Here is a 13,891-nt window from a genome sequence, read left to right on the forward strand (position 1 = left end):
AAAATATTTCGATAGGATGAAATTAATATTCTAAAATAAAGTAATACATATATGCTTGTATATGCATAATATGTACATATTATACAGGATGTTTCCTTTAACTTTTAATGTTGAAATATTTCGTGAGCGACATAATCTATACAAAAAAGTTTTTACAAATATTCTTTAGCATGAAGGAAGATATCATATGGTGCAAATAATTTTTTTATAGACCGAGTAGTCGAAGAAATTTCAAAGTCAGATACATTCTTTTAAATGAAACCATATATTTTTCTTATCATAATATGATGACAATTGTTGAAACATATTCAACGAACTATAATATTATAACTGAATGCAACAAAATTCACAAAATTTGGACAATTGATGTAAAATAAAATAATTGTTGAACTTTTTATCGATAGCAGTTTGAATGGTCAGAAATCGTATATTCGCATACTCTCATGCTCGCATTATACTCGCATATTCCTTACATTATTATTCTATGCATCCTTTACATCATTATATTGCCCATTCCTTATATCATTATTCTGCACTTATATTACATTATCAGTCTGCGCTTATCTTATATCTAATATTCTGCGTTTTTTTACACCCTCATTTTATACTTTATACCCTCATTCTATTCTTACCTTATAGCCTATACTAGGAATTCTGCTTTTATTTTGCACTTATTGTATACTAACCTTATGTTTACTTTGCATATTACCATCAATAATGATGTAAAGAATGCGCAGATTAATGATATAAAGCAGTTTTCGATATTTGCAACGTCTCGGCCCATATTAATAATTAATTATTACTATTCATATCCATATTGAAGTTCAAATCTGTATTTATATGTAATTACATTGCAATACTATTAACTTGCAAAGAAACCGTACACAGTATTACAAAATTTTAGAACCAAATACAGACTGCCTTGATCTTCAATTTCAGTCGAAAAATTTTCCTTTGTAGTAAGGTCGTGGACGTGTAAATTAATCAAAATATTGAATTTAGTTTATATAGATGTATATATCTATACAAAAGTATAGTAAAAGCAATAAATTAAAAAAAAAACATGACTCAAACTGTGTGCGCATTATTGATCAATCGGCGGCAAGCAGATTGCCAGCAATAAGTCACAAAAGACCAGGCGATCAAATTCGGCAATCAAACTTTGCAACTCGAATTTGTCCGTATCGTAAAATCTAGTTCTAATGGCGAATTTAAGCATACGTAGTGAGGAAGGTCACCTTGGATCCCTTGAACACATTCGTCAGTATCTGATCTTCAAAAAATTTGTTTATGATACAAATGAGTGCATTTGATTCAATGTACTTCACTGGTCCCGGTGACCAATTTGATCGCCTGGTTTTTTTATTGTTTGTCGATCTGGTCACCGATGACTAGTCAACAGTATGCATACAAACATATATTATTTTTGCATAACATAACTCGCTTCATAAATGACCGCCCTCTATGACTGCGATTACCACATGCTTTTTTCCAAGATCTTCAGGAGCTCTCAGGTTCTTTCCTGAAGGTCTTGTTACACGTAGTTATTTTACTCGTTGCTACTAGAAGCAACAACTAAATCACCACATCAAGTACTATTAACTTGTCACATATAATTGCTAGTGATGAGATCTGCAGCTTCGAGTCGCTTCATTTCATCAGTAATGATAAACAAAAAACTACATATAATAATATAATCTCAATACAAGTTGCAGCACGTGCTAAGTAGAAACGATGACGCGATTGACTTATCACATGCAATATTACAGAAATTTTTCACGGTAAGTCACATGACCACTAAAATAGCATGCTCCTGGCGAGTAGAATTAAATGTTTATTCAAATTGTCGCGTGCGTTTATAACTGTTACTTGAAATAATAACGGGAACTAATCTGTCACACAATAGTAGTTGAAGAATAAAGTCTTCAAATGTGACTGGACCTTAACTGTTCCTAACAAATAATTCAACATGTCTCATACATTCTTACAATTCAGATTAACGGATGACTATATTTTATTTAAAAAAATTAAAATGATAAATTCCATTGGATATTTTTGACCATTCAAATTACCATCAACAAAAAGTGATTCAATGATTATTTCATTCTGCATTAATTGCTCACATTTCGCGAATGTTTTTTCACTGAAGTTCACATGAAGTTCATAGTATTATAGTTAAATATTTTTCAATAAATAGCATCTTACTATGAAAAGAAAAATACATGGTTCCATTTGAAAAAAAAGAATTTGAATTTAAAATTTCTTCCAGCATTCGATTTGTAAAATAATTATTTGTACCATATGATATTCCTCTTCATATCAAACAACATTTGCAAAAATATCTTTTTGATAGATTTAGTCCCTCATTAAATATTTTAATATCGCGAGTTAAAGGAAAGGTCCTGTACAACACATGACAAACTTTTCTCTTCGAATTATCAGTAATTTATTTTCAATTTAAATAAAAGACAATGTGATAAAATATATGCGCATCTCTTTTTTCTCTTTCTCTATGTATTTGTGTATTTCAACACATTACAATACTTCTTAATATGCATAAACATCTTGGTATACTTCTAAATAGTAGCATTTTATATTTATATAATACAGAATACTCTTGGTTATTCATTATAAAGAATTTGTACTTTATTAATACAGAATGTATTTTTCTCTTGACGCTTTCTATCCAACGATTATTTATCGCCGACTTTTCTTTGTCTTATTAATCAAAATTAGAGCGTGCATAAAATACAATCGTTGCCTTTAACGTATATATATTATTGTATGTTACTATATATATATATATATATATATATATAGATATATATAATATGTATATAATATGTATATAATATATATATATATATATATATATATATATATATATATATAAAGAGAGAGAGAGAGAGAGAGAGAGAGAGAGAGAGAGAGAGAGAATTATTATTATCTAAACTATGAACATCGATAATGGCAGATTTACGATTGTAACTAATGGAATGAATAATATTGCACGTACAAATCTGTAACATTCTCTTTTTTCTTTTTTTTCTTTTTTTCTTTTTTCTTTCTCAAACTAAACACGTTTCTAAATAAAACAACAATGATAAAAAGGCTCAATATTGTCGACGATTCTTAACAAATTACAAGAACGATAAAAACCAAATCTATATCGAAATAAATGAATTAAAAAAATATTGATATAATAAAGAAATATTTATGACAGCGATAAAATCTACAATCTGTATATTACACATCGTCATGTATTCTTAAAAAATTGAAACGAATTCTGATCCGTTTCTTTCTATACCGTATCGAAATATACAATATTTTGATTAAAAGATATAATTTCGCTATTTTAATTATATTTAGCGTATATACTTTCGACAAAGGCACATTACAGAAATTAAGTAGAACCCTGTCTTGTTCCGTTTAGATAATAATAAGAAATTTTGTAAACATGATATATGATCTTTAATAATGTAAATTTCTTAGGAAAAAATATATTATTGCTTTTGTTTATTCATAAACGATTAATCTTCAACATCTTCGGCGTCTAGTATATTTTTAAAATAAAATGGCTGAAAAATGTATCCTTCTCCTTTATAGAATTTACTCATAAATTCCATCCTGAAACACGGAAAGAATAAATTTCCATAGATATAGAATCTTGCAAATAATTTATATGAATTCGTGAGGAGTACATCAAAATTTAACGTACCAATGAAGCCGAAGAGTATGAAGAAAAGCGGATAGTCCTTCCATTAACACGAGAATACAAACTGTGAAAAACGCCCAGGCAGCGAAGGTACAGAACAGAATAACGCTTGCAACGTAATTACCGTCTACAGCTCTTAATCCCAATCGTAAAACTCTATTCCAAAGGACTTCAGATAATTGAGAATGAGCTAAAGACAAAGCCCAAAGACGTAAATAAGAAGCAGTGTGAGAAACTGTTGATAAAACATATTCTATCGTATGAATGGCTTGATAGATCATCAACTCGTTAAAACTGTTATCGTGATCTTGATTCACGCTTACAGTTTGACTTATCGAAGGTACATTCTGCAATTCTATATCTTGAGAGGCATTACCGTTTCTCTGAAATTCAATTAAATTCATTTATCTTCTTATTTATAGTAAGAAATTGACATTTCCTATGTTCAAAATACTTACGATAATTTTTCCATCACTTAGTAATTTTGGTTTCAAACAAAACAATGTACAGAGCGGTTTACCGAATAACATTACAGGGATGCATAGAAGTGCAATAAGAACAAAACACATTTGCATCGTCTCCTGACCATCGAACATATATTCGTGACAACCTTCTTCTACCTTGGCATGTTGGAACAGCATCATATTAATGAAAGTATTTAACACGGATGGTGCACAGCCTGGTGTGAACCTTAATTCTGTCATAAATGTTCAATATTGTGTCAAATTTCTTAGTTGAATATTCTGTCATAATTGTGTCAAAAATATTATGTGTAAATATTAATCAATGACAATGATAATAATTGACAACATGAAATTATTTGTTATAAGTTATATACCTGGCGAAGTCGCATCGTACATGACCCATTTAGCGAACATTAAAAATGCCATGTAAAAAAATAAGACAAGCAGAAAGATTAATTGCGGAAGAAATTCGAAAATCAAACTTGAATATTTCTTGAAATGTCTATGATCAAGAAAAGAGAAAAAAAATAAATTTCGATTAGTATCCTTCTAAAGCGATTTAAATTAATTTCATGTCATTCGAATTATCAAACACTTACATTATATTAACAACACTCATACAAACTCCGAATATCATGTGAACGACTCCAAATATTATAGACAATTTCATTTTATAAGAATTAAGGAAGAGTATCTTATTTTCGGCGATCATCCAAATGGGATCAACACCGAGAGGATAGGGTGATTGTAAGTAAGCTTCCGTAGCTGGGTCCAATGTGAGCGCATGAAAATCTTTTATAGTTGTATAATTGTAATTGTTTCTCCAACTGGATCCAAAAATATTTAAGGACTTTGCAAAAACGTCATTATAGATGATACCGACATAAACAGAAAAGATACCCATCAGCAAGATAATATAACGTCCATGAAAAAATATGCTTGCTATTTCATTGTCAAGCTTTTGTTCCATGATCTTTTTTTCTCGAAGTATCATAGTCGCAGCAAAAAGTATCAGTATTATACCTGGAAAATAAATTTGTGTTAATTCGATAATATTGATAAAGATATTGTTTATTTGTAATAATAATCGACACTCACCGTGACCAGCATCTCCAAACATAACACCGAAAAGAAAAGGAAAAGTGACGATCGTGTAAAGAGCCGGATTAGCTTCACGATAAGAGGCTATACCGTAAGCATCTATTAAATTCTGGAAACCTCTAGTGAACTTATTTGTCCTATTAAACGTTGGAGGATCCTCATCCGTTTGAATTACGTTGAGGAAAGACGGTATTGAACTTCCACAGAGCTTCTAATGAAAAATAACTGTTATATACGAGTTGGTGATCTAAAAATAAAGGTGGCCCACGTAAAGTGTTATAAACTATTTTTATCGACGCAACCCCTTGAATGTGCTGTTGAAATATTCTGATATAAATAAATAAATATAACAAATTCTAATACTATATATGGGCCATTTCGAACAGTTTGAAAAATTGATATTAAAATATAAAAACTCTTAATATATTTTTCAAAATCAATTTTCCAAGATGTAGATCGATGTAAGAAAAACCTACCGATCCTTCCGTTAAACAAGTCTGTACGATTCTAAGATCGGCAACGGGTACCCAACACTCTCCTATCAAACATTTCTTCGAAACGTCCATGTTGAAGAGATTCATTGTGTGATAAATAGCTTTCATTTTACGAACCATGATGCTCCAATTGAGAAGCTCTTTAGCTACGCTATGTAAGACACGTTGTCGATGATCTTGAGTTTGATTTAGAACCTGCAGACAAATGAGAGATAGGGAGAGAAAAACATGCTAAGAGGAAGATATAATATTCATAATCAGGAAATGGATCGAGTAAGCTCGATATTCCGATGTAGGTTCTCACCAAGTTAAGATCCTCCAATCTTATTCGCACGTCTTTGGCCATTTCTTGACGTTCAGCGTGACTACTTGGACAAGGATAAAGGGAAGCATGAAATCCAGTGCAGACCTTCTTGATACGACTTTTCAATTGTTCACCTTGGAAAAATGCGACGAAAACTGTTTTATAGATTTTGTTGCCCTAAAGAAAAATCAAAAAAAGGTAAAATACATTAACTTTAACATGTACATATTACTGGTATATAAGGACCAATTAAAGAATAAATAAATATGTCTGTATTACACAAAAGAACCAAAAAAAAATTATACACGAGGACAATAAATATCGAACGTTTCGATTTTGCAATGAAAAGAAGAAAGAAAATGACACTAACAGTAGCCGGATCCTCCAATGGCTTCTCGAGTTCGGCTTGACGAAGGAATACATTTCCACGAGATATTCTCCAAAGCATTCTCTCGAAGGTAGGTACTCGCTCACGGTTAATCACTCCAGCAACGAATCTAAAATAAATGAAATTATATCATTATCAGTCGTAATAGAAAATTTAACATAATCAATGAAATAATTAGATAATATGAGAGAACTTACTCGAGTCGACCTCGACTCGACGCACTCGGATTCTGTGCTTCCTCGTTAATCAGAGCCCTAGTAATCGAGTCGTTGGCCTCTTCCTGTTGATATAGAAGAAGAAGAAACGACTCTTGATTCTTCGACAAAACGGTAACATCGATTACACGAAGAAGGATGGCGCTATGAGAGGAAAAGCTGCTGAACTACTTTTAGGTACCTCCGTGAAAAATACTTGCGTCTTCTCGAGGACGTGCCATAATTCCGTCAGCTCGAGATAGTTGCTTTTCAGATTGACCGCGTTGTGGCTCAGCTCTAGTATGTCGTTCTCCGTTTTCTCGAGATGCGCCTGAAATCACAACGATTCTTCATCTTACGTTGATGTCAAAGAGGATGAAAAAAAAAAAGAAGAACAAAAAATGAAAATATACTAACCTCGAGATCTATGATCTCACGTGGATTAGGTGCGCGTGGTAACTCTGATAAATTATCGGGTATAGGTACATCATCCTTTCTCACTTCCGCTTCGATATATCGAAGTTTCCGTTCGAGTTCATCGCATCTTCGAACTTCATTAACGAATTTTCGTTGAAAATAGTTCTGATCTCCATTTAGCTACGAGAAAGTCGATAAGAATTGGCATTTAATGGACAGATTCTTGATAATTAACGATTAAACCATATTTAGAAAAATAAAAGATGATTTTAAAAAAAATCTTCCATGCGATTGAACTTACATCACGAAACTGCACCGTACCAGTTTCTCCAAGTTCAGAAACGGAAAGATAGGCAGTCTCAGGTTGGATAAATAATTGGCAAAGGGCCATTTCTTCGCTCCTGAACATTGCCCCCATCTTGAAGGCGATTTGATTTACCCTAGAAATATATAATAACTTGAAGAGAAATTGCTTTTTTCAATTCTTTTATAAATTAAAATTTCTACAAAAAGGAAAAAAAATTAATAAGACAAATTTGTATCTCACTGATGATCTATAAAACTCAATTTACTCGATCGTCAATGATGTGAACAAAGAAATTTAAATATCGCTGTATCGCAGCCATAATTGGTGTTCTTATGATTTCGTTCAAACATTGATATAAGATAAGTACCATGAAGCAACCTCGATTTTCACCTTGATCGCGTTTAAAAAATAAATATCTTCAAACATTTTTTCCTAAGAATTTCTTCAAAAGACAGATATATGTATATATATATACATATATATATATATATATATATATATATATATATATATAAAGAGTATATACAATTCATATGTAGGTGTATATAAAAATTAGAAGAACGTGTACAAGAGTGTAGATAAAAAAGAAAAAAAAATATAGAGAAAAATTACTTCTCTCTCGAACATGCTCCCGAAGTTGTCGCGATGTATACATTAACGAGACGAGTTATTATGGTTGAGTAGGCAAAGAAAAAATATAGAGATGTCTGTAAGATAAGATCTCTACAAACGGCTTATTCGCATTTACGTAAGTGTTATATAGTATGAGATAAACAATTTCAATTTCTATATCCTGGTTTCCTGTAAAAAACTCAATTCTTTTTTTCAAACAAATTCGGTCACGAAAATAAAAATAATAGAAAAATATATGATTTTGATCTATTCATTGTATAGAATGAACAATTCAAAAGTTATTAAAACTTGAAAAACGAATTCGTTGTATTGAAAGTTTACATTTATTCTATGAAAAAACATCCTTTATCGTATAACTTGTAACATTTTCAAACGTGAGATGAGTAGCAAGAGCATAAACACATAAAAAAAGAGCATAAAATTGTGGAAAATATAAAAAACAATAGACTAAATACCAAAGAAAGATAAAAACTAAACTTCTCTCATTGCTGATAAGAAGAAAACTACTCGTTTAAAAATCCACGTAACTCGACTGTGTAACGTAATGTAACGTAAGTGAAAATAATAAAAGAGCGAGAAAAAAAAGAACATTCATAAAAGACGGGAGCGCACAATAGAGATAACGATGAGAGCTAGAAAACGAACAATTTTCACGTGACTTTCTTCTCTGACAATAAATCAATCCTACGAATCGCGCGAAACCATTCGATAAGATCATAAGATATAAAAGGAAAGAAAACGAAGTAAAGCATGAGTAGGGAAGGGAAATATAGATAAATAAATAGATAAAGAGACAACGACTAAAGTAATTTAGTCTTTCGATTGTCAAACGAGCGAAAAGTGAAATTTGTTCGACAACGAAAATAAATGGAATACAATCGATTACACAAACAAAAAAAGGAAACAAAAAAATCTCAAGTCCATAATACAAACGGAAAAATACAGAGGTTGAACAAAATAATGGAGACACAATATTTCCATCATTTTCTTTAATTTCTATAAATAAATAAAGAAATAACAAATAAAAAATAATTTAAATCATTTTGCCTTTCGATTATCGAATAAATGACAAATTAATCTCGTTTGACGATGAAAAACAATATCAAAAACTTTAAAAAGATTTCTCAAAAAATAAATGCAAAATTTCTCAAAAAGAAAGAAAAAAGAAAAAAGGTAAATTCAATATCAACCTAAAAAAAACAAATAAAAAAACAATTTTATGACCTTTATCGAACTGCAAACGGGCGTATCTTTATCTAACATAGTCAAGATAATTAACACTTGAAGAATCACAATCCGTTCGTGATTCAATTGGTAATCACGTATGAATAATAAAGAAAAGAGCAAAAAAAGAAAAAAGGTAGAAAAATACGATATAATCTATCTTCGATCGGATTTTATTCAATAATGATCGTAATTATTTAGAAATTTAGAAAATTCTCATTAAATTAAATGAAATAACCGTAACGCGTGTCCACGTTAACTGAGTACCAAAGCGACACTCCTGCGAGACGGTCTTTGATCATGAATTTATCCGACGATAGATTTTAACTGCTAGAGGGTGCAGCCACGCATGCGCTTCGGAAAAGAAAAATAGTATTGCGTGAACGTACGATAGATGGTAATAAATAAACCTTATTAGCTTAGCTTAGATGGACATTATGACAACGACAAAGATCTTTATTAGTATCAGTATTATTATATATAAAAAAAATTTAATTTTACACCTATTTACGTAGTTTTTTTTCATAACAAGTATCAACCAAGTTTAGAAAAGAATATTATTGATATTATTTCAAAACTAACCGAACTATAGATACATTACATGTTTATCTTCATCATCATCATCATCATCATCATCATCATCATCATCATCATCATCATCATCATCATCATCATCATCATCATCATCATCATCATCATCATCATCATCATCATCATCATCATCATCATCATCATCATCATCATCATCATCATCATCATCATCATCATCATCATCATCATCATCATCATCATCATCATCATCATCATCATCATTATTATTATTATTATTATTATTATTATTATTATTATTATTATTATTATTATTATTATTATTATTATTATTATTATTATTATTATTATTATTATTATTATTATTATTATTATTATTATTATTATTATTATTATTATTATTATTATTATTATTATTATTATTATTATTATTATTATTATTATTATTATTATTATTATTATTATTATTATTATTATTATTATTATTATTATTATTATTATTATTATTATTATTATTATTATTATTATTATTACTCTTATTATTATTATTATTATTATTATTATTATTATTATTATTATTATTATTATTACTCTTATTATTATTATTATTATTATTATTATTATTATTATTATTATTATTATTATTATTATTATTATTATTATATAGTTATATAAGATGATATGATTACAGAAATGGTCGAACTATAGTAAATGCTTTTAAGATTATTATTATTGTTATTATCATTAATAGCATCATCATCATCAGTATTATTATTAATGAGTAAAAATTATTAATAATTAATTGATCGACATTTCAGATTCTAATCTCAATCACTTTAAAATATAAACAATAAGTTAAAGATAAAAGAAGAATAAAATGAATATCTTGTTCATCTTTTCTTTTGTTTAGCATCATTTATTCACCCTTGCTTTAATAATAATTTTCCAGGAAAGTTTAGCCTGCGAAGTCGATTTGGTGACAATGATCGATCATTTCTCTCTTTATAAGTTTATGAAACGATATTTTGGTTGTTGATTATTATTTTATCATTTATATAATTTGAAATGTACCGCAGCTCTTTAGCAATGAAAGACAATCTGAAATGAAGGGAAAAATGCGTTATTATAATTGTATTATTTGAATATACTTTATCTCCTGATGATTTAGACGTTGATGAGCAGCGACGATAAATCTGAGAACACGTAATTAGAAGAACCAGTAGTGACAATGTTATGATCGATTGATTAAGAAATAAAAAAACGAATTGAAAATTTAAGTTATTTTTTTTAATCTTTTATAATTTTTCATAATTGTTTTTATAGATTATCCATACAATCAGCAGTACGTGCGAATCTAAGCAAATATTAAAATCTTTTCAATGTCATCACGATCGAATTCTAAAAGGCAATGGTTAGTTAGTAAAAACAAGTGAGTACTCTTATTGTACAATCCATGTTCAATTTATTACATAGAGCTACGTAATATATAAATGGGTATTTCTAGTATGCATGTAGACGATTCTAAGTAATTATTTTGAAATAAAGAAGAAAAAGAATAATTTCTTTCGAACGAATTTAACATAGAATTATCCATACTCAATGTAGATCTCTAAGAACAATATTTTTCTTAACTTTTATTTATTTTTGTTTTTTTGTTTAACAAACCTTGAAAAGAAACACCAAAGACGAACACTAAGGAATAGAAGATCAAGGAAGACGTAGATTAACGACGAAAGGGAACGAAGTTAAAGTTTCGAACGATCCGGCAGGTGCAACACTGAGCAACGAGTGATTTGACTAGATTCAACACTACGCTCGAATAAATCCCACCTCCTACATCAAAGAGAGGGAAAAGAGTAGTGGTGGAGGTGAGGTGAAGTGAGGTGAAATGAAGGAGGGGCGGAGTAGGGAGGGAAGAGTTGGGGTGTGGACAGAGAGAAAGAGAGAGACCTCGTGATGAACCTCCATAGTCCAACAAACGGATAGATAGCCACCGCCTTCTTTAATAAGCTGTTTTTCTTTTCTGAGAGTACGATACGTGATTATCGATTTTTTCTTATTCACTTTACGTATGGATTTTTTGAAAATTGAATTAATCTTAAATCAAAGATGAAAGAATGATTAATGCGACAACTTGAGTTGAATGTTTATTAACACTCATACAACTTGAAAATAAAAAAATAACTTTCACTAAATGTACATCATAGATTATAATCGATTCCTACCTTCTTCCATCACATGATTTACCTGATATATGTACTTATATGGAATACAATATCATCGATAAAATAATTATAAGCAAGATGTTATCCACATTAGGCATGCTTCACAGATAATCTCTACGATTACCAACGATTGTATTCTTTGTTTTTCTACTTTTCTTCGTCTCACAGCAATAACATAACACGTATGTATAGATAAGAAAAAAGCTATAACGACACAACACAGTTATCTTCGTGTTCTATACACTTTTGCTACACTCTAAATCAATTTTTTATTATCCAGACAAATAAATCATCATGGCATATATATTCGAGTTACTTCTTCCGAGTAAGATGAATCTACAAGGTGATCGAAAGATTTTTAAAATGAGAAAGAAATTCATTTTTAATGAAGAAATAATACGATCAGATGTGTATGTGTATGTATTTGTATGTGTGTACACATGTATTAGTCGCTTTAAAAATAATACAAATTCAAGGAAAAAACAGAAATCTCTCGAATGGAGAAAATAAAGAAATGAATTCACGTTGAAGATAAAGTAAACACAAAGCGACGTATCTCGTGACCCACATTCATATTGCAATAGTATATATGATGTATGTAATATTTTACCATACGCGTAATTCGATTTAATTGAAAAGAAAATATTTTACAGGTAGCATTTCAGATAAATTTCTAAACCGAACATTTGCTTTCGAAAGTAATCAAACTAATAACGTCGTTAAGTTTTGAAATGTATCTCCCGCGTCGTATCTCTAATGGTACACAAAAGTATCACAAGATGGCAGTTGCTTTCTCATAAGTGAACCTTCATTGATAATACATATGTAGGCATTGCTCAAAGAAACTTCTTTATCCTTGTCTTTGGGGAGCAAAGTATTCAATGATCGTTTAGTGAGGGTACTGTTGCTATAACCCATTATTTTAATAACATGCATCCGCAATATAATGTGAGATGCAATTTTTGGAAGCCTCTTTACATTACAAGAGGCTTAGAAATTCTAGTTCTCATTTATAAAAGATAAAGTTTATCTCCAAAAAAATCTCGTTTTGAATTTTAAATATATTTTATTATTTTTGACAAGCAATTAAAAATTAAAAAACGAAGAGAAGAAAAAGGCTCAATCAATATGATTAAATATATTTAAATAATAAAAGGAGGGATCTCTCTATTACCCTTTAAAACCACCACTCCTTTTTCACATCTGCGAACAATTAATTAAGACTTTTCTGTATGCAATACGCCAGTTGTATTAGTTTCTTTTCTTCATGTGTGTTTGTTAAAAGTATTTTTCGGGCAGTAAATATGTTACACTTGCACAATAAGCACAGATTGTGTAACGTTAAACTCTAAATGCACGTCAAAGAATAGTGCACGCAAGGACGAAAGTGGGCCACTGAGAGCAAATCTGATTTATAGTTTTTCGCATTGTCCACTAGCTACATTCAAATAAACGCGGCTCGCATAGTTATCACTTCATATGTATAAAACTAAAGTCGAAAGATGAAACACACTTATTTACACGCTTAACCGCTTTATTTGAATAGTAGGAATCTGTATAATTAAATTTAAAGGAAAATTTTCAAGTTCATAATAGTAAATTCATAATATTTTACAATTCATAATTCATTTTTTACATAAAAAAAAACAAAAATGAAATTATTTAAGGTAGAAATAAAATATAAGAGACAATATTATAAGAATAAAATGTATTTTCTAGATAAAATATTTTTAATGATCTTAACGATTCATTACATTTATTATCGCGAGAAATTTTTTTGCAAGAATGTCTTCGTTGAATGAATAAATAAATTGTGTCTTCATGAAAACCACCTAATTGGTCGAGCCACTTGTCTGATCATCCTCTTTTTAATATT

At 29.7% G+C, this 13,891-nt stretch overlaps 1 protein-coding gene and 1 non-coding gene across 4 annotated transcripts; one reads left to right on the forward strand and one right to left on the reverse strand.

Annotated features, from left to right (window-relative positions):
* Positions 1-3,499: 3,499 nt before the first annotated feature.
* Vha100-2 (V-type ATPase subunit a family protein Vha100-2) lies at positions 3,500-7,770 on the reverse strand. 3 transcript variants are annotated; one of them, XM_035887051.2, is made up of 14 exons: positions 7,752-7,770; positions 7,379-7,517; positions 7,078-7,257; positions 6,863-6,991; positions 6,664-6,782; positions 6,449-6,575; positions 6,079-6,255; positions 5,757-5,969; positions 5,278-5,488; positions 4,779-5,202; positions 4,554-4,681; positions 4,174-4,412; positions 3,719-4,098; positions 3,500-3,627 (listed from the first exon to the last, which is right to left on the reverse strand). In XM_035887051.2, exons 2-14 carry the CDS (start codon positions 7,493-7,495, stop codon positions 3,531-3,533), a joined length of 2,541 nt encoding a protein of 846 aa, XP_035742944.2. In that variant the 5' UTR covers positions 7,496-7,517; positions 7,752-7,770; the 3' UTR covers positions 3,500-3,530. The 3 variants fall into 3 exon arrangements, with proteins under 3 accessions (XP_035742944.2, XP_035742943.2, XP_035742945.2); XM_035887050.2 differs by having other exon boundaries at positions 5,278-5,491; XM_035887052.2 differs by lacking the exon at positions 7,752-7,770 and having other exon boundaries at positions 5,278-5,491; positions 6,664-6,746.
* Positions 7,771-12,864: 5,094 nt separating this feature from the next.
* LOC118450996 (U4atac minor spliceosomal RNA) lies at positions 12,865-12,985 on the forward strand. Its single transcript, XR_004840991.1, has one exon. It is a non-coding gene; the product is annotated as a U4atac minor spliceosomal RNA (small nuclear RNA).
* Positions 12,986-13,891: the final 906 nt, after the last annotated feature.

Source organism: Vespa mandarinia, chromosome 2 (assembly GCF_050613455.1).
Source record: "Vespa mandarinia isolate Hongniang chromosome 2, ASM5061345v1, whole genome shotgun sequence".
NCBI lineage: Eukaryota > Metazoa > Arthropoda > Insecta > Hymenoptera > Vespidae > Vespa > Vespa mandarinia.

Coding starts and splice junctions, on each gene's coding strand:
- Vha100-2 (XM_035887050.2), bottom strand. CDS start 7,495: ATGGGGGCAATGTTCAGGAGCGAAGAAATGGCCCTTTGCCAATTATTT. Junction 6,783..6,862: donor CGCAAGTATTTTTCACGGAG/GTACCTAAAAGT, acceptor GTTTTGTCGAAG/AATCAAGAGTCGTTTCTTCT. Junction 4,413..4,553: donor GTACGATGCGACTTCGCCAG/GTATATAACTTA, acceptor CATTTATGACAG/AATTAAGGTTCACACCAGGC.